Below are 27,521 nucleotides of genomic sequence, written 5' to 3' on the forward strand. Positions count from 1 at the left end.
AAAATCTTTAATATGTTCCGTATGGCCATTGACTGACTGTCCAATAATAGAAACATGTAAAATCTTTAATATGTTCCGGATGGCCATTGACTGACTGTCCAATAATAGAAACATGTAACAGTTTCCTGTGAATGGTGTTGGAGCAGCCTGTCAGACAGTGTGTCAGTCTACACAGGGTGCTGAAGGAGCAGCCTGTCAGACAGTGTGTCAGTCTACACAGGGTGCTGAAGGAGCAGCCTGTCAGACAGTGTGTCAGTCTACACAGGGTGCTGAAGGAGCAGCCTGTCAGACAGTGTGTCAGTCTACACAGGGTGCTGAAGGAGCAGACTGCTAGCTGGAGTACCGTACTGTTACTGTAGCTACTGGGATGATTGATGAATCAGGTTGAGAGACAGTGTTTTTGACAGAGCAAACCAAGCAACCCTGAGACATGTGGTAGTGGAGGGAGTCTGGTCTAATAGAGGGAGCAGAGATTGGGTTCCTGTCCAGGAGCAGCCCCTACCCCTACCTCTTGTTTCCCAATAGTCTCTTCATCTGTTGTAGATCTGATAGTTGGATAGGGAGAAGCAAAAGGGTTGTAGCTCCAACTTGGCCTCTGATAAAGACAACATCTGGCGACTTTATGTGAATGTACATTTGTATTGGTTTGGTACACAGACAGGAACAAGACAAAATCCCACTCAACACTACATAATCTACTTACACCGTTACAACACGTTCAATGTACAGCTCATAGAAGATTGGAATTTTCATGCTATTTTCATAAATGCTTTATGTACTCGTGTGTGTGTGTGTGTGTGTGTGTGTGTGTGTGTGTGTGTGTGTGTGTGTGTGTGTGTGTGTGTGTGTGTGTGTGTGTGTGTGTGTGTGTGTGTGTGTGTGTGTGTGTGTGTGTGTGTCACCCCCACAGAGCTCCAGAGGGAGGGCAGCATTGAGACTCTCAGCAACAGCTCTGGTTCCACCAGCGGCTCCATCCCCCGTAACTTTGAGGGCTACCGCTCTCCACTGCCCACCAACGAGAGCCAGCCCCTCAGCCTCTTCCCCTCCGGATTCCCCTAGAGGAGACCGGGAGACAGCCTGCCTACCGCCCTACAAGACCTGGGGTCAAATACTATTTGATATCTTTCAAATGCTTTGAGAGTTTGCTTTAGTCGGCCTGGAATCCCTGATGGGAGGGGACTACATTTTGGAGACTGTTCTATTGGTTCCATTACGCCAGACAAGCTCAATAAATCCCAGATAAAGTATTTGAAATTATTTCAAAAAGTATTTGAACCCAAGTCTGCTAACTACTGTCCATCCTAGCGCTTCACACAGCACAGCCGGACAGTCTTGATGGTCTCTCACCATGTTGATATTCATTGGGATGTTATTGTGAGCAGTGGTCCCCTCCTCTCTCTCTCTCTCCAAATCCAGGAACTGTCCAGTGTTTCTCCCACCTGTCGATGTGTTTATGCTTATGTGTGTGTGTGTGGGGGGGGGGGGGAATAATATGTCACAACGAGTGCGTTTCATTTTGGGTGTGTGTGCTGCTCCGTGTGAGAGAGAAGGCTGAGGCCGGGTGTATTGAGTGAGCAGTGTGTGACTCAGTCCCTCCTGTGTGTGTGTGTATAAAAAGTACTCTGATCATGGGTGTCCCAAATGGCACCCTATTTCCTATATAGTGCACTACTTTTTTGCAACAGAAAAGAGGTCTGTGCTTTAATAAAATAAAAGGCTTATTCCTTTCTTGTATACACACACCTCAAACAAAAGCACACGCTTGTACGCTGAATAATTACTTTGCCGACTTGCTTTTCTTAGTGAATGAGTCATTGCTGGACTTGACCAGACCACATAGGACTTGATATGAAGTCTGATCTGATACACTAGTGAGAACAGAAAGAAAGGCTTAAAACAGACTCTGAATAATTGGTCACTAATTTTGTGTTCTGTTTAAAAACACGATACAATCCTAGTCCTTTGTCTGGGGAATGGATGACTGGCTGACTATAGGGGTCTGTTCTGAAAAATGCAACGTTACAGGACTTTCTGGGAGAAATACATTTTATAGATCAGATATGTCCTGTAGCAAAAGGAGTCATTGCAGATCTATATATTATATTTATATCTGCAATGTTTCACCCTATTGAACACAGCCATGTTCCTGTAATTCTGCATGTTGAATGAGTCGATGGCTACTGATGCTTGGTCACTGGCTAATGTAACAAAAGGGTCATGATTAATTGATCCTTTTTAATGCAGAACACATGCTTATTAATACATTTTCACTGTAATATTGATTTTGTACAATACTGAGTAGTTATTTGCTATACATTCGTGTTAATGAAATACTGAAGACTTGGAAAATAGTTTGCTGTGTTATATTATCACCCCTGGATATTCAATGATTTCATATATACTAAGTAAATGGAACAGCTGCATAGTCATTGTTTTAATCACGTGTACAAAAGTTAGCAGCTTGTGCTTCTGTAAATGTAAAGAGACTTCTCGTTTAATTTTAAAGAAAATAAATAAACCACACCAAAGCCAGTACACATTTTCTGCCAGTTTATTGTGGAAAAGCAGACCGTGAATACAACACTCTAAAACTTATCAGACACTCAGAACAAGAATCAAATGAACTACAAAATGTTCAAGAATCTAAAATCAGTACAAGACTAATTGATGTAGGGCCCCTATGTTTAAATGCAATTCACTTACCTTAGACAGGAGCAAAACCAGGCCAGAGACTGAAACAATGGCCATGTGAATGTGTTTGAGCAGGCATACTCAGGCCAACAAGCACTGGCTCTGCTCTGGCCTTCAGGTTGTTTGCCCCATAGAAAAAGAATGAATTGAATGGGCTTGGAACTTCTAACCCTGGCATTTTTGATTGGTAAACACATGGGTCCACTTACAGTGGCTGCCTGGTAATGTGATGCAATCATTTCCATGTTCATTCAAACTAATGTATTTTTTTGTCATGTCAGTTTAATCAACAAATTACAGCACATATGACTCGTCCACCCATAGAGTACCACAGTATGAGTCATATACCCATAAAACCTAGCGGTCAAACAGGGAAATGGTTCAAATCATTTTTCCACCATTCATCATCATTCATGGGGGATTTTATAAACACTTAAAATAAGGGCTGTGTTTCATGTAGGGTTACCCTGGTGTGACGTTTTGATAACCGTGTAAATCTGTCTAGGACAGGGTTACTTTTATCAATAATTTGCCTGTCTCCCGGTCACAGCCGGCTGGGATCGAACCCGAGGCTGTAGTGACGCCTCAGCACTGCCCTTTTGCCAGTTTTAAATTGACACAATACCTGATAGCAGAGGTGTCAGCTAGAGATGACGTGCAGGAGCTTGCAGAGGTTTGTAGTTTTGCGTGACGTCTACTTTGAAGCGAATTAGCATTTTTGAATCTGAGAGTAAATAGAGCCAAATATATTGATAAGTCACCTTGTCCGAGAGAGATTTACATGGTTATCATAACATCACACCAGGGTAAGCCTACAAGAAACACAGCCCTAATTTTAAATGTTTATAAATTCCCCTATGGGAAAAATGAATGATGGAAAAAACGATTGGAACCATTTCCCTGTCTGACCACTGGGTTTTATGGGTATTATGACACCTCCACTGTGGGCATAATTGACTTGAATGGGAACGCCTGTTCTATTCATTATATTTCTATGGTTTGCCCACTGACGCTCCCCTGGTGCCCCACACTGTGACATGATGCCCTGCATACCAATGTCTCTCTAAGTCGGAGGGAACCATGCCCAGGCCAGTGCCCCAGCTGGCACCTCTACCAGGGGGAGGGAGGGGCCTGTTAAAGGAGGGCACACCTTAGCTGTTTCACTCTGTTTCAAAACGTTGTCTGCCTCCTGAACATGACCCTGGTTTTTACCCTCTCTTGTGACAGTCTCCATTTATACCCATCCTCCTCTGCCAGCAAACCATGTGAATAGATAGAGCAGCGAGAGGAGAGACAAGGTTGGCACCAGGAGAGAAGCCGTATTGATACATAGCTAGCTACAACCACTTGTGGACAGGTTTGCTAAGCTTTTGCTAACATTGTTTTGCTCAAAATCACACAGAAAAAAATTCACTGCCCAATGAACGCAAATTACAGAGCAAAAGTAATCTCTATCCAACCTCATATACTGTATTTCTTTAACTTTGTGTGATTTATTTGTGTACATATATGTGTCTTAAAATGTGATGGAATTTGTTATTCACTTATATTCAATAATTTATCAGACTAATAGCATTATAATGTGTACAATACAAAACATTTAACAATATCAGATCTGAAATAGTATTTTGATTGCTGTCATTTAATTGTTGTCATCCTCTCAACTAAATAGACTAGGAAGACTTACATTGTTAGCCAATATGTATGTTAGGCAAGTAAAATTCCCTATTTTTTAATCACTTATAATTATTTTCCTTTCCTCAGTGCACTCTTTTGATCCACAAAGGAGACAACTAGATATCAAATAGGTCTACTTCGAATTCATTTTATAGTGCCAGACATTTGAAACCAATCAAAGGCAATACCATGTATTATATCCTATTGTTCGTATGAATATGACAGAAGAATATATTGGGAAATGCCGTGGTCATTGCAGGTATGTTGATGACATTTTATGACCTTTTAGTGAATAAAACAAATGTCACTAAACAATTACAATTCGCATAGGGTTATTATTATTATTATTGTTCATTTAATGTACAAATGTAATCTTAATAGACACTTTTCAGAGCAGGCTTTTCAATCGTCTAACAGGAGGCGAATACTTTTTTTATAACCTAACAGTTCTGTGTTGTTTACATTGCCAAAGTGTCCAATGAAAATGCTTTATGCATCAATGATTTTATTCAAACGAAACGCTTCCTCATAAACTGAGGACCCCAATCGCCTGATTCTGAGCAAGATTATAGCCTGCCTATGTGTACACTTATTTCTAATTCAATGATAGAGACCATCGTGTGAGCGGTTACGTTCGAAATTGAACACGGGAAAGTGCTTTCCTTGCTAAATGAAAGTATGTCTGAAATAAATGTGATTTCCCCCTGACCCAAGTAATTTCATATCGCTTCTGTATATAATACGATTCAATGTATTCGGTCGCATGAGTTGAAAATTGAATTTTGAAGCACTGTCAACAAGTTCAACTCTGTTAAATCAACACGAGTTTGATAGGACTGTAGCCCATAGTAGAGAGCAACAGGGCTATTTTCAAGGGAACTGAGTGCATGTCAAACATAATTGCCAGCCTCTCCATGTTGTGTTGCAACATCACATCAAATTGATCAAGGCTGTTATAGAGTTACGTTCCTGAACAGAAATGGATATGCTATGTGCACATGTTGTCAATAGGACATTAAGTATACACTTGTTGTATTCGACGCATGTGACCAATAAAGTTTGATTTGATTAACTTGTCGTCTCTCTACTACCTATTTGAGCGAAGACATTTGAACAAACCAAAATTGTTAGTCTATAGTAGCGGTTCCTAACCAGTGGTACTAGGACCCCTGGGCCTACATGACCTATCCACAAAGTTGCTTTTATTTTTATGAACTAGGCAAGTCTGTTAAGAAGAAATTCTTATTTTAAATTATGGTTTAGGAACAGTAGGTTAAGTGCCTTGTTCAGGGGCAGAACGAGAGACTCATGAGACCATAGGGATACAGGTAAAATGCACATGAGCGGGTACTCCGGACAGAGCAACATTTTAGGCTATATAGCCTATACGTCATTTATACCTTCCATTTCTGAAGTCAGTCAGATAACTTCCAACACCTAGGAAATACTCTCCCATTTATTTCAGATGTGGCCTATTTTTCGGTTTACTTCAACTGCAGATGCAGCAATTACATGAAGCTTTCTAGTGAAGTTAATGACATACATTTCCCTATATAGTAGGTAGACATTCTTGTAGCCTACATCACCCATATGGATTTGAATTGTTTCTTAATTTTCTTAGATGCATAAAATACACTTTGCATGTAACTTTCAATTGTCCTATATCTCTAACCCTAACACTGTCCGAGGACAGCAGCTTTGTTTAAAAGTTGTGAGTCAGTAGCATTATGACCTTAACGAGGTTGTAATATATCTAGTAAAGACTTCGATGACATCAGCTAATTGACAAGAAGACAAAGCATTGCAACACAAATTCAAAGGTGCGTACAAATCACTGTTAGCACTATTGTCAACGTTACCCGCCGAAAGAACTAGCGAATCATGTATTGTTACGGTTCTAGTCAGTATTCACAAGATGTAAACAGTAAGCGTACAAAAGATCAATCAATCTGCAGGGAATTCTCATTTCTCCGTAGGCTAATGCTTTTTTATTTATTCTAGGACTATTCAAAGGATCAAATCTCTTCCAGGTGCTATATCACTCACAAAATATCCTACGGTTTAACCCGCGTCATTTAATTACAATCATTAGGCTATAATGCATTGCATAAATACTTTACGGATTTAGTAGCTATGTTATTCTAACACCTTGCTATCAGTAGCATCCTAAAACTGCCATCTCTGAGGTATTTTGAGGTTGTGGTTTGTTGTTTTTGTAATCCACTGTTATCACTGAAACTATCCATTAAGGACCATTCAATGCCACTCGACCGAAACCATGATATGGATGTTTCATTGAATCGCATGATATGCTTAAAGATAGTAAGTTATTTAGTGGTTTTGTTAAATATATTTTCAGAAATCAATGAATGGCAAACAAGTACGTCTTGCTGCTATTTTGCACTCAAATAAGATGCTGTTAGTGTGCCCTGACCCATTACGCTTGTGTAAGCTTGCTGCAGTGAGAGTGGGGGGGTTAATGATATATGCCAGGGTCACGAACTGGGTTGTAATTGAAAAAGCAACCCACATGCTGCACGGCTCAAGCGGCTCCGCGGCCAGGCCTCGCTGATCAAAGTTTGGGAAGCCGGGGAGGAGAGGGCCGGCTGCAGACAGGAACATTCCCGGAGCTGCATGGAGTATTGTGTGTTTTCAACCTGTGTTGCCAGAAGCAGAAAAGAAACAAAAACTCCATTCACTCTCAACCACAGACAATGACAACGCAGGTAAATGTTGGTGGGAAGATATTTCCTCCAATGTTTTGTCAAGAACGATATACCCGCTGTCATGACGTGTTTATAAAAGCCTTTCTTAATGAATTGATGTTTTGTATATTAAAGTAAATAATACATTTTTACTACAGGTCACGTAGAATTAATGTCCAAGGGTAGCAAACTATGTCATGTGTGTAAACACGCACCCGCACACACGCACACACACACACACACACACACACACACACACACACACACACACACACCTTTGAATCACTGTCAAATGAACTTGGACAGAGTGAAACAGTGAACAACACAGACAACATGAGAGTATATTGGTTTAGTGAAGTAACATGGAGGCTGGAAAGCGGCAGTAAGGGTGTTCCTCGGTTCCCTGGGATCATTTTAGCGCCCCCACCTGTTGCTACCTGTGAAAGGTAGGCTGTCAGCATAGAATTGGGAGCAAGAATACTTCTCTCTATGGCTGTCAATTTCTCCAGAAAAAAACGCTTCAAGATGTGCATCGGAAAGACAATAAATAGGCTATACTGTTCGCTAAATAAATTTACAATCGACGGACCTGGCGTAATCAACAGTTCTCTGCTAATATTTTACAAATAACCTCAACCTATTATTACAAAAGCCTACTTTCAAGGTGATAGCTGCACGTGAAAATAACATCGTATTCACGTTTTCTGTAGGGTGGGGGTTATTCGGGTAACGGTGCTGCTTGTGCGAATAGTTATTTTTCATCAATCAGTCGCAATTTGGCCAAGCGGACAAGACAGCCCACCGGCAGCCCTGCTGACTCGGGTCAATGAGACAACACGAGCACGAAGACGAGCAAATTGAACACAATTCGCAGAGGGTGAGAAAGAGGGATTAAAACCCGGTTTTAATGAGTGGGAGATGAAGAAATTGAGAGACATTTAAACTGTAGAGTGGGGGCAGGGAAGGAGAGTAAGCGAGAATGAAAGAGCGATGGGGAAGGGAGAGGGGGTTGGTGGTAGCCTGGCTGGAGGAGGCGCTGGGTATACATGTGACAAGGGGAAATATGAGGGACTTTGACAGGTCTTAAACGGTCTGGCGCCAAGGCCTCAGTCTACCGGCTAAATATAGCAGGAGAGATGATGGGATGAGAAGAAGAAAAGATGAAAGAAAAAATACAATGTAGTGGGAGTAGCCTAAAAAAGAACAAAACAAAATTTCAGACAAATAAGGCTACAGTAGTAACAATACAGTGACCCGTTATTTCGTAATTAGAATTTTCCCGCAGCATATCAGTAACACGCGGATCACCACAATGACCCTGAAGGTGTACTGTTCTTTCAGCACATTTTCACCTAACACTTGCAATTAAGCAAATTATATTGTGTGGACCTTAAATGGCACAGGGCTTAATGCAAAATGATGTCTGTTACTTTGGGGTTACAACCTTTTCCATAGGAAATGATCTCGAGGTGTGGCGAGCACATCTCTTGTCACGCACAGGTGCAAGCAGAAAGACGTAATGGGGCATATTTATATAGGACTATGTTCAACATTTAACCGAAATATGCTGAATATTTCCGTTATTGCCAAGTCTCTCATCTCTGCTTTAAAATAGCATAGAACGGGGAATGCTTCTGTCATTAATGACGTTAAATGTAATCTGTAGTAACACCACATCACTTGAGGATTGCGTTTTTGTCCATTTAGCCCTATATAGTGTATTCACACACCTTGATTTTTCCTAATTTTGTTGTGTTAAAAGGGGGATTGAAATGTATTTAATTGTCATTTTTGGTCAACGATCGATACTCACACACAAAAATATAACATTTATTTTTAAAATATGGAAAATGTAACACTAATATATCTTGATTAGATACGTATTAAGATATCTGAGACAACAATACATGTTAGAATCACCTTTGGCAGAGATTACAGCTGTGAGTCTTTCTGGGTAAGTCTCTAAGAGCTTTGCACACCTGGATTGTACAATATTTGCCCATTATTCTTTTAAAAATTATATTACTAGAAATTGCTTGAAAGCCATTTTCATGTCTTGCCGTAGATTTTCAAGCCGATTTAAGTCAAAACTGTACAGGCCATTCAGGAACATTCAATGTCGTCTTGATAGGCAACTCCAGTGTAGATTTTGCCTTGAGTTTTAGGCATACTTAGTTAAGTCCACAACTGAATGCATTCAACCAAAATGTGTCTTCCGCATTTAACCCAACAGCGCCGGGGTAGCAGTTATTGTTAGGGGTTAACTGCCTTGCAGAACAGAACTGCAGATATTTCCACCTTGCCAGCTCTGGGTTTTGAACTAGTAACCCTGTGGTTACTGGCCTAACAGTCTTAACTGCTAGGCTATCTGTCATTGTTATTTACCTGCTGAAATTTGAATTTGTCTCCCCAGTGTCTGTTGGAAAGAAGACTGAACCAGGTTTTCCTCTAGTATTTTGCCTGTGCTTAGCTGTATTCCATTTATTTTTATCCTAAAAAAACTCCATAGTCCTGCTGATGACAAGCATACCCATAACATGATGCAGCCACCCCCATGCTTGAAAATATGTAGAGTGGTACTCATTGATGGGTTGTGTTGGATTTTCCCCAAACATAATGCTTTGTATTCAGGACAAAAAGTACATTTCTTTTCCATATTTTTTGCAGTATTAGTTAAGTGCCTTGTTGCAAACAGGATTCTCTGTATAGGCTTCCCTCAGTACACTCTGTCATTGTGGATTAACTATAACGTTGTTGATCCATCCTCAGTTTCCTCCTTTCACAACAACTAAACCCTAACTGTTTTACGCTGAACTGTTAAAATCACCATTGGCCTCATGGTGAAATCCCTGAGCAGTATCTTTGTAGTGACTGGGTGTATTGTTACACCATCCAACGTCTAATTAACATCTTCACCATGCTCAAATGGATATTCAACGTCTGTTTTATATTATTTTTACCCATCCACCAATCGGTGCAGTTCTTAGCGAAGCAGTGAAAAACCTTCCTGATCTTTGTGGTTGAATCTGTGCTTGAAATTCACTACTCGTGAGGGACCTTACAGATAATTGTCTGTGTGGGGTACAGATGTGGGGTAGTCATTCAAAAATGATGTTAACCACTATTATTGAACAAGGAATGAGTCCATGCAATTTATGTGATTTGTTAAAGACATTTTAACTCATTAACTTTTTTAAGCTTGTCATAACAAAGGGGTTGAATACTTATTGACTCAAGACATTTCAGCTTTTAATTTGGATTAATTATTAACATTTTCTACGAACAGAATTGCACTTTGAAAGGATGGGTTATTGTGTCAATGACCTACACACAATCTCAATGTAATAAATGTTTAATAACGGCTGTAACACAACAAAATGTTGAAAAAGTAGGGTGTGAATACTTTCTGAAGGCGCTGTATATGTTGGGTACACAGAGCAAATAACTGGAGCGTAACTGCAAACCCGTTGTTGATGTCATTAATTGTTTAAGTATATACATAGAAACCATTAACATTCTCTATGTGGTGCTAATATTTTCCCGCTCAAAATGTGTATTCTGCCCAACTTGAACCTCAGTAAGTAGGCTAAGCTTTAACGATGAGTCTTCTATATAGTCTAGCAGCAGTATAGCGTCTGTTGGAATGCACTTCATTTCCCTGACTGGGCAACTGACTGACTCAGTCGACCACTAGTTGAATGTGTCGCCTATAAAGGACGAAAAACACAAGTACAAATGAAGAGTAGTGCTTTAAAAAAATGTGAGATTGATTTTTTAAAATGTACTCGAGCAAAATCAAATAGATCTGAAATAGGCTTCATGTTAAACAGCACTGAAACTGTAGCCCTATACATACATTCCCTAACTGTAAAAGGTTTAAGAACTTTATATTCACAAAACTAAATGATGAAACATGTTGGGCCTAATGAGCAATAAACGTAGTCCCCAAATGTTATATCCTTATCCATAACTGACCATCCTTAACCTATTATAACAACAATAATTCTACAGGGTTTCAACAATTGACCATTATTATGATTACATTGTTCATACTAGAAAACAAAATAATCACAATTTACCCGATTCCTTTAAATTAAGCCACATCATAAAGATTCCAATTATGTTATGCAGAATAATTGATTCAGTTCAAGCCTGATAAAGACTTGCCTACATACTATATTCTGCTCGCCGTGATCACAAAATGTATTGACAACTAGGCATAATTAAATTCACTACAATTTTGAGCACGACTGGTGTGAAAATAAGTCTATAAAACCAGTTACAGAATGTCTCTCAGATAAAAATGCTATTGGAAGTGAAATGAGTTTTGGAATAAATATCAATTCGTTTTATCTTACTGCACATTGCATAGTGACGTCAATCAGGTTTTAAAAGGGTAGGTCTGCAAAAACAAGTGATCTATGTTCCAAAAAATATTCCACTGTCTCTAGTTTCTTTAGAATTTACAGGTTTAAAACAACGTCCTGGACTTTGCTGGGATTTTCATGTTCAGATATAAGTAACACGTGTCTCACCTCATATCACCAAGGCTCATTCTACAGGGTGCTTAAAAAATGTTTTATTAGTGGTACATTCCTAATCAGATCATATGAATAAGATAGTAAGATATCCATATAACCTTGATGCACTAGAATAGAGCACAAAACCTTATACCATGTCAAAGGTGTGAAACTCTAAATAGTATGCTACTTTACGTATAAATTACGCATAGATTACATTTAATTTCATTCCGTTTTTTTTTCAAATCTAACGTAAATCCTTCAAGCTCTCAACACGCACTTGGAAAGGAATGTGTTATATTCTATTGACACTAATGTCAATGGAGCTGTGCGAACACTGATAGGGAAGAAATGTAGACATACACAAAACACCGACTCAGCCTGCGATAGAAGGGTAAATCGGAAATGTGTTTGTATCTGACGAACTCATTATGAAGGATTATGAGTTTTTGTTTCAGTTTTTATGTCGAAGTGACGATGTTCTGGATTGAGCTAGAGCGGAACCGGATCTACTATTTCTGCGTCAGATAAACATCAGGGCAGACTGTTCCGTGTATCCAAATTCTCACATTTTGATGCAAAGTTTTAAAAAATCCCTTCGAAAGAGCATTCTCAGACCAAAAACTCCAGGCATAAGCCGTAGCTTTGGCGTAGATAGCGAGGGGGATTGGAGGGTGCTCGCTGCTGGTTGGATTTGAGGGTAAATATGAAGTGACAAGTGTCTGCTCTTATTGTGGTGCGTCTGCCGACTGGCGCCAAACGGCTCTTTAACCAACGGAATTCAAGTTAATCAAGCCAAGGGTCCACAGAATGGATTTCTTAAAGGGTACAACACAACAGTACCAAGACGAAGTTTTTGGTGGGGGCGCCTTAGGGTTCGTTGCAATGGTCTCAAGTGTGTTATGTACTGTATGGGATTTGACACATACCAACAAACTGTTTAGGCGAGTCAGGACGCTGATGTGCCCTCACGCTCAGAGAACATATTTCAGTTTATGCTGAAAATGTTTCAGTTTATGCTGAAAATGAGAGCGAAGAAGGTCATATTAGCATAAAAGGAATAGTCTACGTGTATATAGTACCGTATAGGAGAGCTATCGACAGGCTACGTATTCCTGGTTTTATTTATTTTCACTATTTAGGCTATAAGGCAATCAAATAAAGTGAATGTACAATAATCACTTTGCGTAGGTCATTACGTGAGCATGAAATATTTATTCTGCCACAAACCAAGTGAAGAGGACATAGATAAGGCTACACATCAGAAGAAAAAACATATATCTCGTTTCTCTAAGGCTATAAGCAAGCACTCACCGCGTTATATATCTGTCGATTTTGCCCTCGAAATTCATTTGTTTTCTTTTCTTCTTGACTCGACGCAGCATCTGTCTCTGCGCTTTTCAAATGGCCCGGGGCAGTTTTTTAAAGTGGCAATGTCCGGTTTATTAGTCGCTGTCCTTGCTGTGAATCGTTCACAAAACAGCAGCGAGTCACGGAAATGGACAGCCCTGAAATATAATCACTACATTGAGTCCGATTGCCCACCATTCAGGTACGGGTGGCTGTGGACTCTCTTTCCGTCTCAGCATAGTCTGTGTAAGTATATCATTAAGCACAACCAGTGAGGAAACTAACTGTATGCTATTTTGGCCAAACCACGATCAACACTTCAACAGATATAACTGCACGCGGATTTATAAACAAACGAAACCATATATAATGGCTATGAAGTAAATTGACCTAAACTGACAACATAATCTTCACATGAAATGGAACCACAACTAATCTATTTGGAATCTTCGTTTTCCTGAGCTAAATTCATACTTTTAAAAAATCAATCACCGGTATAGCCTACTAACTTGATTTAGCCTACCTCTAGGCTATAATGAAAGCGACTAAAGAGCAATAAACGTAGGCTATGTATTCAGGTATTGTTTCTGGGCTGGAGTTATGCACCTCGTCGAAAGTATAAAGCGCAAGCCGAACGAGGTGATGCCTCCACCGGCCAAGAATTGAGGGCTGACCCGGTGTTTGGCTTGGAGATAGGGGTGGGATTTCCCGAGCTTTCCTGTCATTGGTTAATATTTTATTCCGTTGACATGTTTTCTTACTGCTAATGCTTCCGACACCTTGTTGTCCACCCCCCTCTCTTAGAGCCTGGCTGGAGCTGTCAAAACCACGCCTATAGAGGCCCACAATTGGTCCAGAAAGCGTAAAATCAGCAATCAAAGGGGCTTGGTTCATTAGTGTTGGGATCGAGGCAGGAAGGACATGTGAGATAGTCACAGTTCTACAGCGAACAGGGCAAGATCATTTCAACTCCGTGTCCGTGTGGAATGATTGCTCTAGCCTTCCGAGAGACACGTCTTATTTTTATCAAAGCGATTGGTGGGGAGAAAGAAGGAAACCACGATTCTGCTCTCAAAGCGTCGCTGCTTCTTTATCTTTGACTGATATTGTTACTGTACTTCGTGGAGGTACCAGCAACGGGAGATTACGTGTAGTATAAGCTAGTTCCTATCAATTAATTTTTTCCCCAGATAATAACCATCTATAACGCGTCTATTCATAGGCTAGCTTTCTGGCACCGTATTCGAAATTACTTCTGAATAATTCTTACAGAAATAAGACTGAAATAAATTATTCTGGAAACGGACCTACTATTTTTGCCCAAGGGGGAGAATATCACTGCATATCATCATTTCACTTCGATATTTTGGATGCACCGATGAGAGATCCAGTTTTCACAGGGACTGCCATGGCTTATCACCCGTTCCACGCTCACCGGCCGACCGACTTCTCCATGTCAGCTTTCCTAGCGGCCGCGCAGCCCTCCTTCTTCCCAACGCTCACTCTGCAACACGGGGCTCTCACTAAGCCCATGTCGGACCACCTCGTCGGAGCAGCGGAGGCAGGGCTCCACCCGGCTCTCAGCCACCACCATCAGGCGGCTCATCTCCGCAGCTTGAAGAGCCTGGAGCCCGAGGAAGAGGTGGAGGACGACCCTAAAGTCACACTGGAGGCCAAGGATCTATGGGACCAGTTTCACAAAATAGGAACAGAGATGGTTATTACCAAATCTGGAAGGTGAGAGTGCGCCCTGACAATTATTGCCAGCGAAGCTGACTACAGCGTCATGGTTATTCTCTGTCCATCAGTGGCGATTTTAGCGTGTACATCTTGGTGGGACAAACATTGTCCATACTGTATAGGCTTTGTGTTAAGATGTGCATTGTGTTCAGATGTATTATGTAACGCTACAGCAAGATTATGGCGAAAGCAAAGAGGGTACGAAAGAAGTAGCTACATTTAGGATTATAGGCAATAGTCCAGGCCCTGCTAGGCTAGACTGGCTCGATGTGATTGTGTTTTTCATTGTATTCTATTGCATGTCCTTTAACTTATAAGCCTAATGTATCATCGAAATAAATAAATAATTTAACTTAAAAGTGATGAAATACAAACAGAGTTTTCTTTATCATTGTGACCTGACTTGATAGCATTGTATTTAGTTTCGATGGTACGATTATAATGAAGTTATAATCAAGTTTGGAGCGTCTTTGACAGTGAAGGATATTTGACATATTTTGAAAATGTAGAATTTAGTTTAGGCTAGCAGTCTTGCCAGAGAGGGAAAAAACTCCCCTGGCTTTAGTCAGTAAAACGAGAATAGCATATGGATGGATCAAACTGCATTCTCTCGTGACAGTTGAGCTTCTGGATTTTGTAAACAGACTGTCAGACTTGAAAAAAAAGGATTGTGATTTAACCTGATAGTGTCATATCATAAATATATTTCACTCGGCTGATTGCAGACGAATTAATAAATATTATAATTAACAATAGAACATAAATATAAAGTACTTTTAAGTAGGCTATTAGGACCTACTCCTTATTCGTTGTATTTCCTACCACTATCATGGTATTTGCAAAGTTGCATGTGCATAATTCGATGGAATGCTTTTATTATGAATGTCAGTTCTGTCAATTAATATTACTTTATAATTTGCCTCGATCGATGACTTGGTGTTGCATTTTCCTGGACACGAAGGAGAGAGAGAGAGCAACTCGCCTATTGACGTGTTATTACAATGTTATTGCCAGATTTATGGGTCTTGTCTGACAACATTAAATGTCATATTTGTATGAATAATCCTACATGGAGTTAATTCCACGCATATTTTTCTGTCTTCCAGGAGAATGTTTCCTCCATTTAAAGTCAGAATAAATGGGCTTGATAAAAAAGCCAAGTATATTCTATTGATGGATATAGTCGCTGCTGACGACTGCCGCTACAAGTTCCACAATTCTCGCTGGATGGTAGCGGGAAAGGCCGATCCGGAGATGCCCAAAAGAATGTACATTCACCCGGATAGCCCGGCTACCGGAGAGCAGTGGATGGCCAAGCCGGTTGCTTTTCATAAACTGAAGCTGACCAACAATATCTCGGACAAGCATGGATTTGTAAGTACTGTATGTTGACTTTTATTTACACTTAAACACGCAATTGTATTTCTGATGGATAACAATAAATTACACACATTTTATAGACAATATGTTTTATGTTTGGTGTAACACAATGTATTTATAGACAGATACTGTTGGATTTAGGCCTAACGTAATTGCCACTGTATTCTTCCCATTATATGGATTAGTATTGCCAGGCTGTTGCCAGGACATTGTTCAACTCAATGTCGACAGGCCTCTTTCCAAATATGATCTCCCAAAATGTCTAAAGCTTCATAAAAGTAACCTATAAATCTAATATCATGCTCTTGTTAGTAGAAATAGTCATGTAACGCAATTACACATTTATAAAACTGATTCAAGTATTAGATTTGCTATTTTTAAAAAGTCTCATATAAACGAAGAGGAGAATTGGTAATTGAGAATTGGGGATTATGAACTTCAGAAATCAGGTCAAGGAGACCGGGCAGAGTGGAAATCGGTTTGGATAGGGCGAGTCTCTGTGGCGTCCTTTCGGTTTGATAGCTTTACTCCGATCTAGCCTCACTGTCTTGAGCTTGCTTGAGCAGCGTGGAATAAAAACAGTGTATGGGTGTAGCATGTACTCGAACTCGAAGGCCGTGCCTATTCGTGTTTCGCCGTCGGTCCCTGAAGTGCTTTTTGTAGCCTACTGTAAAAAATAATATCCGCGGAGAAGAGGGGAATGATGGATGCCACACAAAGTAGGCTATATTGAGAGAAGCTGTAGCGTGTGTTCAATGCTCCTATGTGCAAACAAACAGACTGTAAACAAATTGAATATTTACATGCCAGACGCATCCAGACGTTTTTGCAAAATGTTGCAGACAGTGTTTTGATAGATGTAGGCCGTAGGCTATCCAAAGTTGACATTTAATTATCCAGCCACTGTGTATAGGCCTACGTATTGTTGTAGTTAATGAATGTATAGAATATACATGTTATAAATGTTATCAGATACCCAGTAGGTTGGCCAGCAGATATGACAATGCAAACATTACATTAAATGTTTATCTTTAATATTGTTTTGTATCTCGATCTGGGTTGACCACAGGTGTGTTCTCTTGCATTCTGAGAATACACACTATGCCCAACTCTAAATATGACCTACTCATTGTTATGAATAATAATGATACTAGGCCCAGTAATAATTAGTATAAGAAATAATAATAGCATATTTTAATGTCATTTTATAGTGTTAATCACTTATGGGCCTACGAGTTATTTTGAGATAGGCTTATCATCAGATGGTCTCGATGAAATTATAATAATTCATTTTTCCCATATTTCCACAGACGATTCTTAATTCCATGCACAAATACCAGCCCAGGTTTCATATCGTGAGGGCCAACGACATCCTGAAGCTCCCCTATAGCACGTTCAGGACATACGTGTTCCCGGAGACTGACTTCATCGCTGTCACAGCTTATCAAAACGACAAGGTAAGCAATTTAATACAGTAGCCCATACAATACTATACAATACTGTACAATACAGTGGAATTAAACATAGGCTACATTAATGTTCGAGACCATGAAATAACCTCGCCATAAGAGTTTGGGCCTATATTCACACACGTGCCACGATTTTTTATCAGCAAAGGGTTAAACTGAATTTCAATTTCGTTTGTTTTTATGCTGTGAAAACTTGGCTCATTTGTGGAATTAGATGGCCTCACTCGTTTGTTTAACCTTGTTGCATGTAATGATCTTTGTTTGCGAACGCTAAAGACGTACTTTTTACAGTGAAACCGTTGCTGCGGGGTTTTTAATCTGTAAAACTAAATGCACCTGCTCAATCAAACCGCATGTTGGTCATCATTGTCAAATGTTATAGTTAACCTTACGTAACCAGTTTAGCCTGCAATTGCAGGCATATATTTGACTAGTAAAATACGTATTTGTAAAGATTGGCTATTGATGTTGTCTTTCCGTCTATGGGCTATGGACAATATGCTGCTGGCTACAATTCCATTCAAATCTAATTAGATGGCGCTTCTTTGGACACTGACACCGTTTGGTTAAAGACTGATTTCCCCATATGGTTATTCAGGGTGTCAGTAATTCCTAAGATTGATGGTGAGTATTTATTTTAGTTGCAGTCTAAAAATGATCTAGCTCCCTGCGCCCCCTCTCCTCTTCCCCTCCACGTGTCTAATTGGCGTCCGTGTCAGAGGTGGTCTTGTTGCTATCGTAAAGTTTATTAAAGTTTATGGCAAAGAGTCACAATCGATCAGAAGGCACTAGCCTCGTCAGTTTGTCCGCGAACTACACAGTTTCAGAGGCTGCCTGCGCAATGAAAGCGTGACAGATGGCGAACTGTGACTCCCTGATTGGTCGATTCGTGAATTCCTCAAGAGTTCCATACACGGTGAGGAGGGGGGGAAACACCAGCCTCTCAAACAGGACAAACCCCGTATCGAAACATTTAGGCCAAGCGGCGTGTACAGCGGTTCCAGTGACAGGGTTGGCTTTAATAAAGCCCATGCAGTATTTTTTCCATACATGCCTTGCATGAAGCAACCCGCACTCAGCTCTCCCTCCCCCTCTCTCCGAAAAGAATGGATGGAGAGACACTGTATGTTTCTCATGGGGCTCGTGAGAATAACGCCTCGTCATTAAACCCCTATTAATAATGCAACATCTACCGGGGCTTTCTTTCATCAGAGTGTGTTCTGTTCGGTGTGTTTAACGGGACACGATGTATGTGGGAGAACTATATCAGACTAAATCAAGTGGAGAACAACACGTGACCCTATATATAGGCCAAGACATTATTCGGCATAACTGGACCTATATGCCCATAGGCCGAGTTATGGGCCCAATTCTACTACTAGTACTACTAATAATAACAATAATTAATTGTAACGTCTATAGTTAGGCCTATTTGTCATTGTTTTTCTCGTTTATCTTGTGTACACCCTGCTCTGCCTAATATATTTTCTCTATCTCCTGTCTACAGATAACACAACTGAAGATTGATAATAACCCTTTTGCCAAAGGATTCAGAGACACTGGAAATGGAAGGAGAGAGAAAAGGTATGCACAGGCTATGTCCATTCACCCATCACACTGTGTAGTCTAGCCTAGTTCTATAGAAATGATATTATCATAATACGATCATATGCATAGGTCCTATGTTATGCATGTTTTAACAATGTCCCAGCGTTATTCCTTAATCTGTTTATTAGTTAACAAAATAAAAATGACAAAATGCATGCTATTCTCAACTCTTATGTAGGCTTATCATTGAATGTAGGTCGGCCTAATGCTGGCATCATGTCATGTTAATGGTGTATGGATGCCTTACTTGAATACATGTACCCACTATTATTAAAAGGGAACCGTTCAACTCTAGGAAACAGTTGACCCTGCCCTCCCTGCGGATGTATGAAGACCAATGCAAAGCAGACCGAGACGGGGGCGACTCTGATGCCTCCTCTAGCGAACCAACAACTGGCCGAGAAAGTGCGCACTCCCCAATCGGACCTGGATCCAGCCCCCTTAGGTTCAGTCGAATCAGCCGAGGTAAAATCAATGATATTCAACCTAAATCTCAGTTCGTTTGATAGGCTTAAACATAATAATGCAATTGTGGCCAATGGCATTTAGACTTATGGTGGCTGAACTATGTAGGCTATAGGCCAAATCCTCTAGTAATTTAGCCTATTTGAGAGAATAGGCTTTAGGCCTATACCTAATAGTGTACGGTTTGTGATAACTTCATTTAATTTATTATGTCAAAGTATTAGATTTACATACTAAAATTCATAGAGGGCGGCAGGTAGCCCCATAGAGGGCGGCAGGTAGCCCCATAGAGGGCGGCAGGTAGCCCCATATAGGGCGAAAGGTTGCAACATCGAATCCCCGAGCTGACAAGGTAAAACATTCTGTCGTTCTGCCCCTGAACAAGGCAGTTAACCCACTGTTCCTAGGAGTCATTGAAAATAAGAATTTGTTCTTAACTGACTTGCCTAGTTTCAAAAAATATGCAACACAAAATGTATTTTACCAAGAAAACACAGAGTAATAGTACATTTTCTAATGACAAAATGTACTTGGATCGTTTTCAGCAGCTCATGTTCTTTAGATTTTCAATGTTCTTTCGTGACAGGCTATTTGTTCAACTCACTTATAATTGAAATATTAAATAACTGTTTCCTGTTGTAATGCATAGACTTAATCAGGCTATTTGACCATCGAAAACCTAACTTTTGACTGCTCAACTTTCGAGTCATAACTGAAGTCTATTTACTCTTGGGTTAAAATACAACACAAAAGCCACATGTTAATGCTTGGAGTAAGCCTCTTGGGCTGACATGTAGGAAGGAAACGGTTAGACAAGGCATGTTAACACTAAATCATGACTGTACACTTAAAATAATCACTTACACAGTGCGTGTGTGTGTGCTTGTGAATGTTGTAACCACTGCAGTTTCAACTGCTATTTTACATTCCATTATTAATGATATATTTGTATTTATTTAAGTCTGAGCATGGCATGGAATTTAGTGTTATTTTACATTTAGGCCCACCAACATTACAGCTAATTCTGACTACAACTTTTTTTTATAACAGATGATAAAACCTGTACTGACAGTGAGCAAGAACTTGATCATCAGGATGAGCGTTGTACCGCATCAAACAGCCCTGGACCGGAGCCGCCCTCTCCCTTCAGCCCGAGGTGCGAGGACCGGGTGAAGGATAAACCGAGCCTGGACAAGAAAGACGACTATCCTGGCTCCAGGAAGCCGAGCGACTCCATATTCAGGAACCCTGAGAAAGGAGACAAAACGGAGAACAGGCACAGGAAAGACACTACAGATTCGTCAAAAAAGAACACCGCAGACAGCGGCGGGATAAGCGCAAGCAAGGAGAGTTTCTCCCCGCTCATGGTTCAAACAGACAGCCCCTCACACTTCAGCGCGAGCCACCTGCAGAGTCTGGCCCTGTCTGGCTTGCACAGCCAGCAGTTCTTTAATCCCATGAACGCCGGACAAATGCTATTTCACCCTGGACAGTTCGCTATGGGCCCAGGTGCGTTTTCTGCCATGAGCATGGGACATCTATTGGCGTCGGTATCCGGAGCAAGTGGTATGGAGAACGGCAGCCTCTCCGCCCAGGGCACGGGGGGCACCCCGAACTCTTTCCCCTTCCATCTGTCGCAGCACATGCTCGCCTCCCAGGTAAGGGAGACTTTAATTCTACCCAGAAACAAATTGTTTGTTTGAACTCGGAGATCACTTATAGGCCATTATGCTCGTTTGACTTTAGGCCTAGAATAGACTTTGACGAATCAAATCAAATCAAATCGTATTGGTCACATACACATGGTTAGCAGATGTTATTGCGAGTGTAGCGAAATTATTGTGCTCCTAGTTCCGACAGTGCAGCAATATCTAACAAGTAATCTAACAATTCCACAACAACTACCTAATACACACAAATCTAAGTTAAGGCACGAGTCTTACAAGTATGTTCAAACTTAGTGCCAAAAGTCCACTGTAGACGCTATGCTTTGTACCATTTAACTGGCCAGATTCAGCAGGCCCTATTCTGGGCAGAACTCAATGTCTCAGTATGTTTTTGGGTTATCAGGTCACTGCCACTAGGGAAGCTTGTGTCTCTTACCATAGCGAGGACGCATGCTGGCAGAATAACGACAAAAAAGTATAGGCCTATATTATTATTACCGTTATTTTAAACAACAGTTTTGTTAATTGTATTTCAAAGCAGTCTGATATTTGTTTAAAATGAACATGCTTTAGAAGAGCACCCATAAATCAACCACTCAGGAAATGTGTGGGTGCAAAAACGCATGGCCTTGCTTTTATTTACCCCCCTTTGGATTGGGAATAAGCGTTCTCCTTTTTAGCATCCAATGCGTATAGCCTTCATTATTCTAAGGGGTTCATTAACTTCGGAGAAGATGACTTCCTTGTAGGTTTAATTATTGAAGTGAACTAGCTATTCAGGCCGTGCATAATTTGGTCCTTGAGCGGGTTCCCCCAATAGGCCTACTCATTTGAGTAGGCTACATCATGGTCTGAATATATCACTATCACCAACACGGTCTTAGTGCTAACTGCCATTTTCTCCTGTCTGATTTCAGGGCATTCCCATGCCGACCTTTGGAGGCCTGTTCCCATACCCATACAACTACATGGCTGCTGCTGCAGCCGCGGCCTCCGCCATGCCCGCCAGCACTACAGCCAGCTCGCTCTCGAGGAATCCCTTCCTCACCAGCTCCCGCCCTCGGCTCCGGTTTAATCCTTACCAGATCCCGGTGTCTATGGCCCAGAGCACAAGTCTACTCACCACCGGCCTGCCAGGCGGACTAAACCCCGGCTCCGAATCCTCCAAATCGGGCAGCAGGGAGACGAGTCCAGTGCCTGATATCCAAAACAACAAAGCGGGTTCGAGTCATAGGACCAGCTCTCCCAAATCGATGAAGGACTCTATCAATGAGCTTCAAAACATCCAGAGACTCGTGAGCGGCCTGGAGAGCCAGAGAGAGACGTATCCCCCCAGAGACTCCCCTAAGTGATCTCACTAATGGAATAATATATTCCACCGCGACTTGGCTTGAAAATCAGAGGACTTTATTAAACATTTTGTACAGCACATTACGCGAGGAAATGGCAATACCGGCCTACCTTTTCTCGCACCTGGACTGAGCAAGGAAGCAGGGAATGAAGGAGAGAGAACCAGCGTCATCACTTACTGTTACTGTGTGGGGTACGCTTTCAATATTGTAGGAAATTGAAGCATCGAAATAATATGAAAACCAAAAGTGGGCACTGAATTTTTAGGCTGCTGGCTAAAACTTGAGTACACAAAGAGGATACCATACCACAAGGAGGAAAACCTACTAAGAACATTCTTCATGTAGAACATATTGATGTTAAAAGGACAGTGGAAAAGTCGTGGCATTGTTTTTAGGGACTGAAGAAAGAAATAACTTTATCGAACTATAATCAATAGACGTGCTTTTGATTTACGACGAGAGCACTGCAACAGCATAAGTACTGAATGAATATGGGCGTGCAACCTGTGGAATGACCGGTAAACAAGCTACATCCAAAAGGTTTTCAAAACATAGCTATTTCAAAAGGGATGGATAAAATAAACATTCCGTTAAATATAATTGATAGAAGAAAGCTTAGGCCTATCATTTTTGCCAGAAAAAAACGTTTGAACTATTTATGTAATTAAAATTAATTATGTAAATAAGCTATAAAGGAATCCAAGAATATGCAATTGGTATTAATTTATTCAAAACTGTACATTGGCGTGTATATAATATTTAGAGTTTAACTCATTGCTTTTTATTATTTTTTATTTTACATGAACGTATAGGTCTTCTGTAAATGAAAGCTATTTAGCGCTTGTTGGTTTGAATCAGAACGAACGTCTTTAAATGTAATGCATAGGCATAGCTGATTATCTGCCTGTGACACGTGAAGGAAACAAACATATGTGCCATGTTTATCTGCAATCTCTGTCTGCAAAAACTAATATCAGAAAAGAGAGAGAGAGAGAGATAGATAGATAGAGAGGAAGCTGCCTAATTTGTCACATTACCTGACTATTGTCTGCAGGAGAGGCAGAGATGTAGAAAAACCTCAGGTCATTTCACTCCAACACAGGAGAGGATGATAGCATGTATCTTTAAATGGGGCACAATGCATATCTATATATAAATATATTTAATTTGAAAGCGTATCTCGTTTATGCTGGTTGTCCGGGTAAGTTCATTTTTTTGTTGAATTATCTCAAAATTTCAATAAAAAAAAAACAATGTGTTAAAAAGTTTTGTTCGCTCATATTTAGAATCTACTGGATACAGTTAAAGTACGTTTGGAATTCTGAATACTAATAATAATCATTTAAATGAATGATTCATAATGTATATAGGCTACCTATTACTAGTATTATTATGTTATAATTATAGCCGAATTATTATCTCCCAACATCAGATGAATGATGCCTCTAAATTAATGATAATACCGCCTTACAAGAATAGAACTTAAAGACCTGAAAACACACACACACACACACAATTTTGTGAAACATGACCTAAGTAGTTCACTGAGTGTATGGCGCCCTCTGTCGGCAGTATATTTGAGGATAAAATGTAAGTTTTTCAGCCCAGTATTTCTTTAGTTCTTTATCAGTGATGATTGTTTAACAAATTCACACGAAATATTATGTTACATTATACAATTTTTAAAAAGGCAAATCAATGTATTGTAGGTTTCTGTTCATAAGAGCAATGTAGCATGTATAACTGTCATTAGTTACAAGTAAATTTATTCTTATAATAATTAAGACTCTATAGGTCCATAATTGTCATATTTTCATTGCGTTGCAGTTGAATTGAGGCACGTGAGTGATGACACATGCAAGGCACTTATTTTTAAACTGAGCTACTGTTAGTGTTTCTGTCAGTGTTTCCTGTAGTATTGTCTGTATTCTACTATTCATAGAATATAATAGTAATATAGGAGTATTTATAGGAGGGCGAGACACAGAAGTTCCGTATCCTCCTCTTCAATTCAACCGCACATATCCTCTACACTTTCAATGGCACTTGGCCTATAGACGCAGTTAACCGTTTGAGTGAATGAGAAAAACGGATCACCATTTATATGATACACACAAACACAGTAGCCTACGGTTCTCTATAGGTCTATTGAAATAAAAAATCATTGACATAAGGAGGGTTAAATTAAATATACTTCCCTTAAGAAATTAGACACAAATTAAATTCAACATTAGTGCTCAACATGCCATAGGCCTTATAAGCATTTTGTTGTTGCATAACTTTCCAAAAAGTACACAAATATTGTCTTCACACGGGCTAGTACAGATGAAAACTTTATTATTTTAATCGTGAGAGAGATGCCTTGGTCGGGGTGAACTTGTCCCATATCACAGTGAAAGGGTTTTAAGCGCCACAGCACAGGCTGGGAAGTTTGGGAGGATTGGCGCTTGGACGCCAAGCCACTTTGGCAGCAGACAGCCCTTTGTCCAGCAACCGGCGCCTGTCGCCTGCCTGCCGGCCACACAGCCTCCCCACACCCGCGCATAAAGGCAAGGGGAGTTGGGGGAGATCCCACCAGCCACGGTTCTTTTAATTAGAGCACCCCTTCTTGTTTCTTTTCTTTTCTTTCTGCAGCCATAATCACAAAACTCTCATTCTATTATGGGGCCATTGTTGCCCACTCTGTTATCTTCAATTAACAGAGTGAGCTACTCGACCTCGCACTCTCGGATAACAAACTATTTGTCTAAAGCAATCAGTCAATGACTGATCAATAGGCTCGTTTAGTGGACTCATGGATGCGACTAATGATTGGTGACGGTTCGGGGTAAAAAGGCCAAGACTATTCACAACTTTGTTCAGTGATCAGTGTAGGCCGCTATTTTTCTATTGTTTCTACAACAGACATGAATAGAATCTCTACCAGGCCTGGTGGAACGAAATTAAATAAAATGTGCGCACGAGTTAATTAAAAGTGTGTGCATGACTCACAAGAGCACGAGATAAGCCTGAACCGAGATAACTCAAATTTTCTTGCTCATCATTAACTTATATAATTAGACTCTAATTATTTATATGATTATTCAGCTACAGCAATTGAATATTCCGTTTTGACCACATTTTCACATGCATTCCCATGGGCATGAGCAAATGTCATTCTTCCTGATCTCAACCAACCAACCAACCAACCCAGCATGACTCATGATGAGTAAGTAGGCTACAGACTCGACTCCTTTCACTAAAATCAGGGCCAGACAATGACATGAAGATGCTAATCTATTTGTCCATTACAGTTGCCTTGTGTTCTGTGTGCTTATGTAGATTTCCGGATGTTTACACTTACCTGAATCTCCAAACATCTCTCAGCAAAGTGATCGTGGACGCAGGTGTTTCGCTGATTGGATCACTGTTGCCTGACTGTGCCTCAATCGCAAGGGCACATTTTCCCGTAAAAAGCCGATATTTGAGCTCAAATTAGATAGCCTATAAAATAGCTTTATCAATACAGCAAAGATGAAATGCATTGGTCGAGTTCCCCTGCTCAGACATTGCATGCATCAACCAAAAGTTGCGTGAGATTGCTATAACAAAAGGATGTGGTTAGCTGATACTTAAAATACCTATCCAGGCGTTGTAGATCTGGCATGTGTCAGCAACGGCTGGGCAAAGGAAAGCGGCCATTATCTGCTGAGACCGAACACAAAGTAACACTTTCAGTCTTTTGCTTATTTATGAAACTATTAATTGAGTTAGATTAATAATATGTTTATACAAACAACATACACATATGCCATTAAACACTGTAACTAAGTTTCTCCCTAGGACATGGCAGAAGCAAAATATTGTCTATTATATTTAACAAGACAGTCAAGTGAACGCTAGAACAATGGAAATACATGTCCTCAAAGATGGAAGGCAACAGTAGCTAATAAGAGGGCAGGCATGCGTGAACAACAGGCCAGAGAGGTAGACAGAGGACTCATTTTGTATCAGTCCCATTATTGACAGCAAGGACAACGCCAATTGCCTGATCACTCCCAACTCAGCTATCCAAAATGGATAGAATCTGAATTATATTAAGATAAAGAACAAGTAGCCTATTCACTTATAACCATTGGTGATTAGAAGCAAAGATGGTCTATTATATTGACAAGACAGTCACGTGAACACTATAACAATGGAAATATATACTCTCAAAGATCGAAGGCAACAGTAGCTAATAAGAGGGCAGATGCATGCATGACCAGCAGGCTGTAGAGTGGCGCAGCGATCTAAGGCATCTCATCCCAGTGCTAGAGGTGTCACTACAGACCCTGGTTCGATTCCTAGCTGAATTACAACCAGCCGTGATTGGGAGTCGCATAGGGCGGTATACAATTGGCCCTGCCTCGTCCAGGTTAGGGTTTGGCCGGGTAGGCCATCATTGTAAATATTAATTTGTTCTTAACTGACTTACCTAGTTAAATAAAGGTCCAATAATACAACATTAGTGGTCTGTCACACAGAAAATGTATTGATTAACTTGAAGAAGGACACTTAAAAACTTAATTTTAACAAAAGTATCGAGATTCCTGGCAATTATCTTGGGGACAGGAGGAGTCTATTCTGCATTCTATATCGCGCCCCTTGCCTTCGCGATCTCAGAACGTGAGCTGGGTGAGAACACCGACAACACACCACTGGAGGAGTGGAGACAGATCTCTTGGCGGAGATAACAGCAAGAAAGCAGATATCAGCCCAGAATAGACCGGCAAGGAGGGTGGCGCGCGCACAGGCTGCTGTAACCTTCTAAATAAACATTTCATTGGAAGCCCCTACCTGCTCTGCGTTCCGAAAAGACACTTGCCATGACCTGGATTTCAGGCATGGGGCGCGTACACATAATGTGGGCTGGAAC

The 27,521-nt window shown here is 40.5% G+C and overlaps 2 protein-coding genes and 1 long non-coding RNA gene across 10 annotated transcripts in view; 2 read left to right on the forward strand and 1 right to left on the reverse strand.

Annotated features, from left to right (window-relative positions):
• Window positions 1-2,535, forward strand: part of LOC123992809 (BCAS3 microtubule associated cell migration factor-like) — a 384,557-nt gene extending 382,022 nt beyond the window's left edge. For all 5 annotated transcript variants that reach the window (XM_046294336.1, XM_046294339.1, XM_046294337.1 and 2 more), the window contains one exon: window positions 911-2,535. In XM_046294336.1, the coding sequence (XP_046150292.1) occupies window positions 911-1,059 (149 nt within the window). In that variant the 3' untranslated portion in view covers window positions 1,060-2,535. The remainder of the gene's footprint in view (window positions 1-910) is intronic.
• Window positions 2,536-13,649, reverse strand: LOC123992812. The gene is made up of 3 exons (XR_006831313.1): window positions 12,908-13,649; window positions 12,523-12,612; window positions 2,536-7,025 (listed from the first exon to the last, which is right to left on the reverse strand). It is a non-coding gene; the product is annotated as an uncharacterized LOC123992812 (long non-coding RNA).
• Window positions 13,627-23,889, forward strand: LOC123992811 (T-box transcription factor TBX2b-like). Of its 4 annotated transcripts, none has more exons than XM_046294342.1 (7): window positions 13,627-14,680; window positions 15,790-16,066; window positions 17,374-17,520; window positions 19,040-19,116; window positions 19,418-19,605; window positions 20,656-21,263; window positions 22,190-23,889. In XM_046294342.1, exons 1-7 carry the CDS (start codon window positions 14,322-14,324, stop codon window positions 22,622-22,624), a joined length of 2,091 nt encoding a protein of 696 aa, XP_046150298.1. In that variant the 5' UTR covers window positions 13,627-14,321; the 3' UTR covers window positions 22,625-23,889. The 4 variants fall into 4 exon arrangements, with proteins under 4 accessions (XP_046150298.1, XP_046150300.1, XP_046150299.1 ...); XM_046294344.1 differs by having other exon boundaries at window positions 13,628-14,680; window positions 19,436-19,605; XM_046294343.1 differs by having other exon boundaries at window positions 13,637-14,680; window positions 15,790-16,057.
• Window positions 23,890-27,521: the final 3,632 nt, after the last annotated feature.

This window comes from Oncorhynchus gorbuscha, linkage group LG13 (assembly GCF_021184085.1).
Source record: "Oncorhynchus gorbuscha isolate QuinsamMale2020 ecotype Even-year linkage group LG13, OgorEven_v1.0, whole genome shotgun sequence".
Classification (NCBI taxonomy): Eukaryota; Metazoa; Chordata; class Actinopteri; order Salmoniformes; family Salmonidae; genus Oncorhynchus; species Oncorhynchus gorbuscha.

Bases quoted from the DNA above. Each gene is read 5' to 3' on its own strand.
- LOC123992811 (XM_046294342.1), top strand. From the start codon at position 14,322: ATGAGAGATCCAGTTTTCACAGGGACTGCCATGGCTTATCACCCGTTC. The intron at 16,067-17,373 runs GTATGTTGACTT...ATATTTCCACAG, and splicing joins AGCATGGATTTGTAAGTACT to ACGATTCTTAATTCCATGCA. The intron at 19,117-19,417 runs GTATGCACAGGC...TATTATTAAAAG, and splicing joins AATGGAAGGAGAGAGAAAAG to GGAACCGTTCAACTCTAGGA.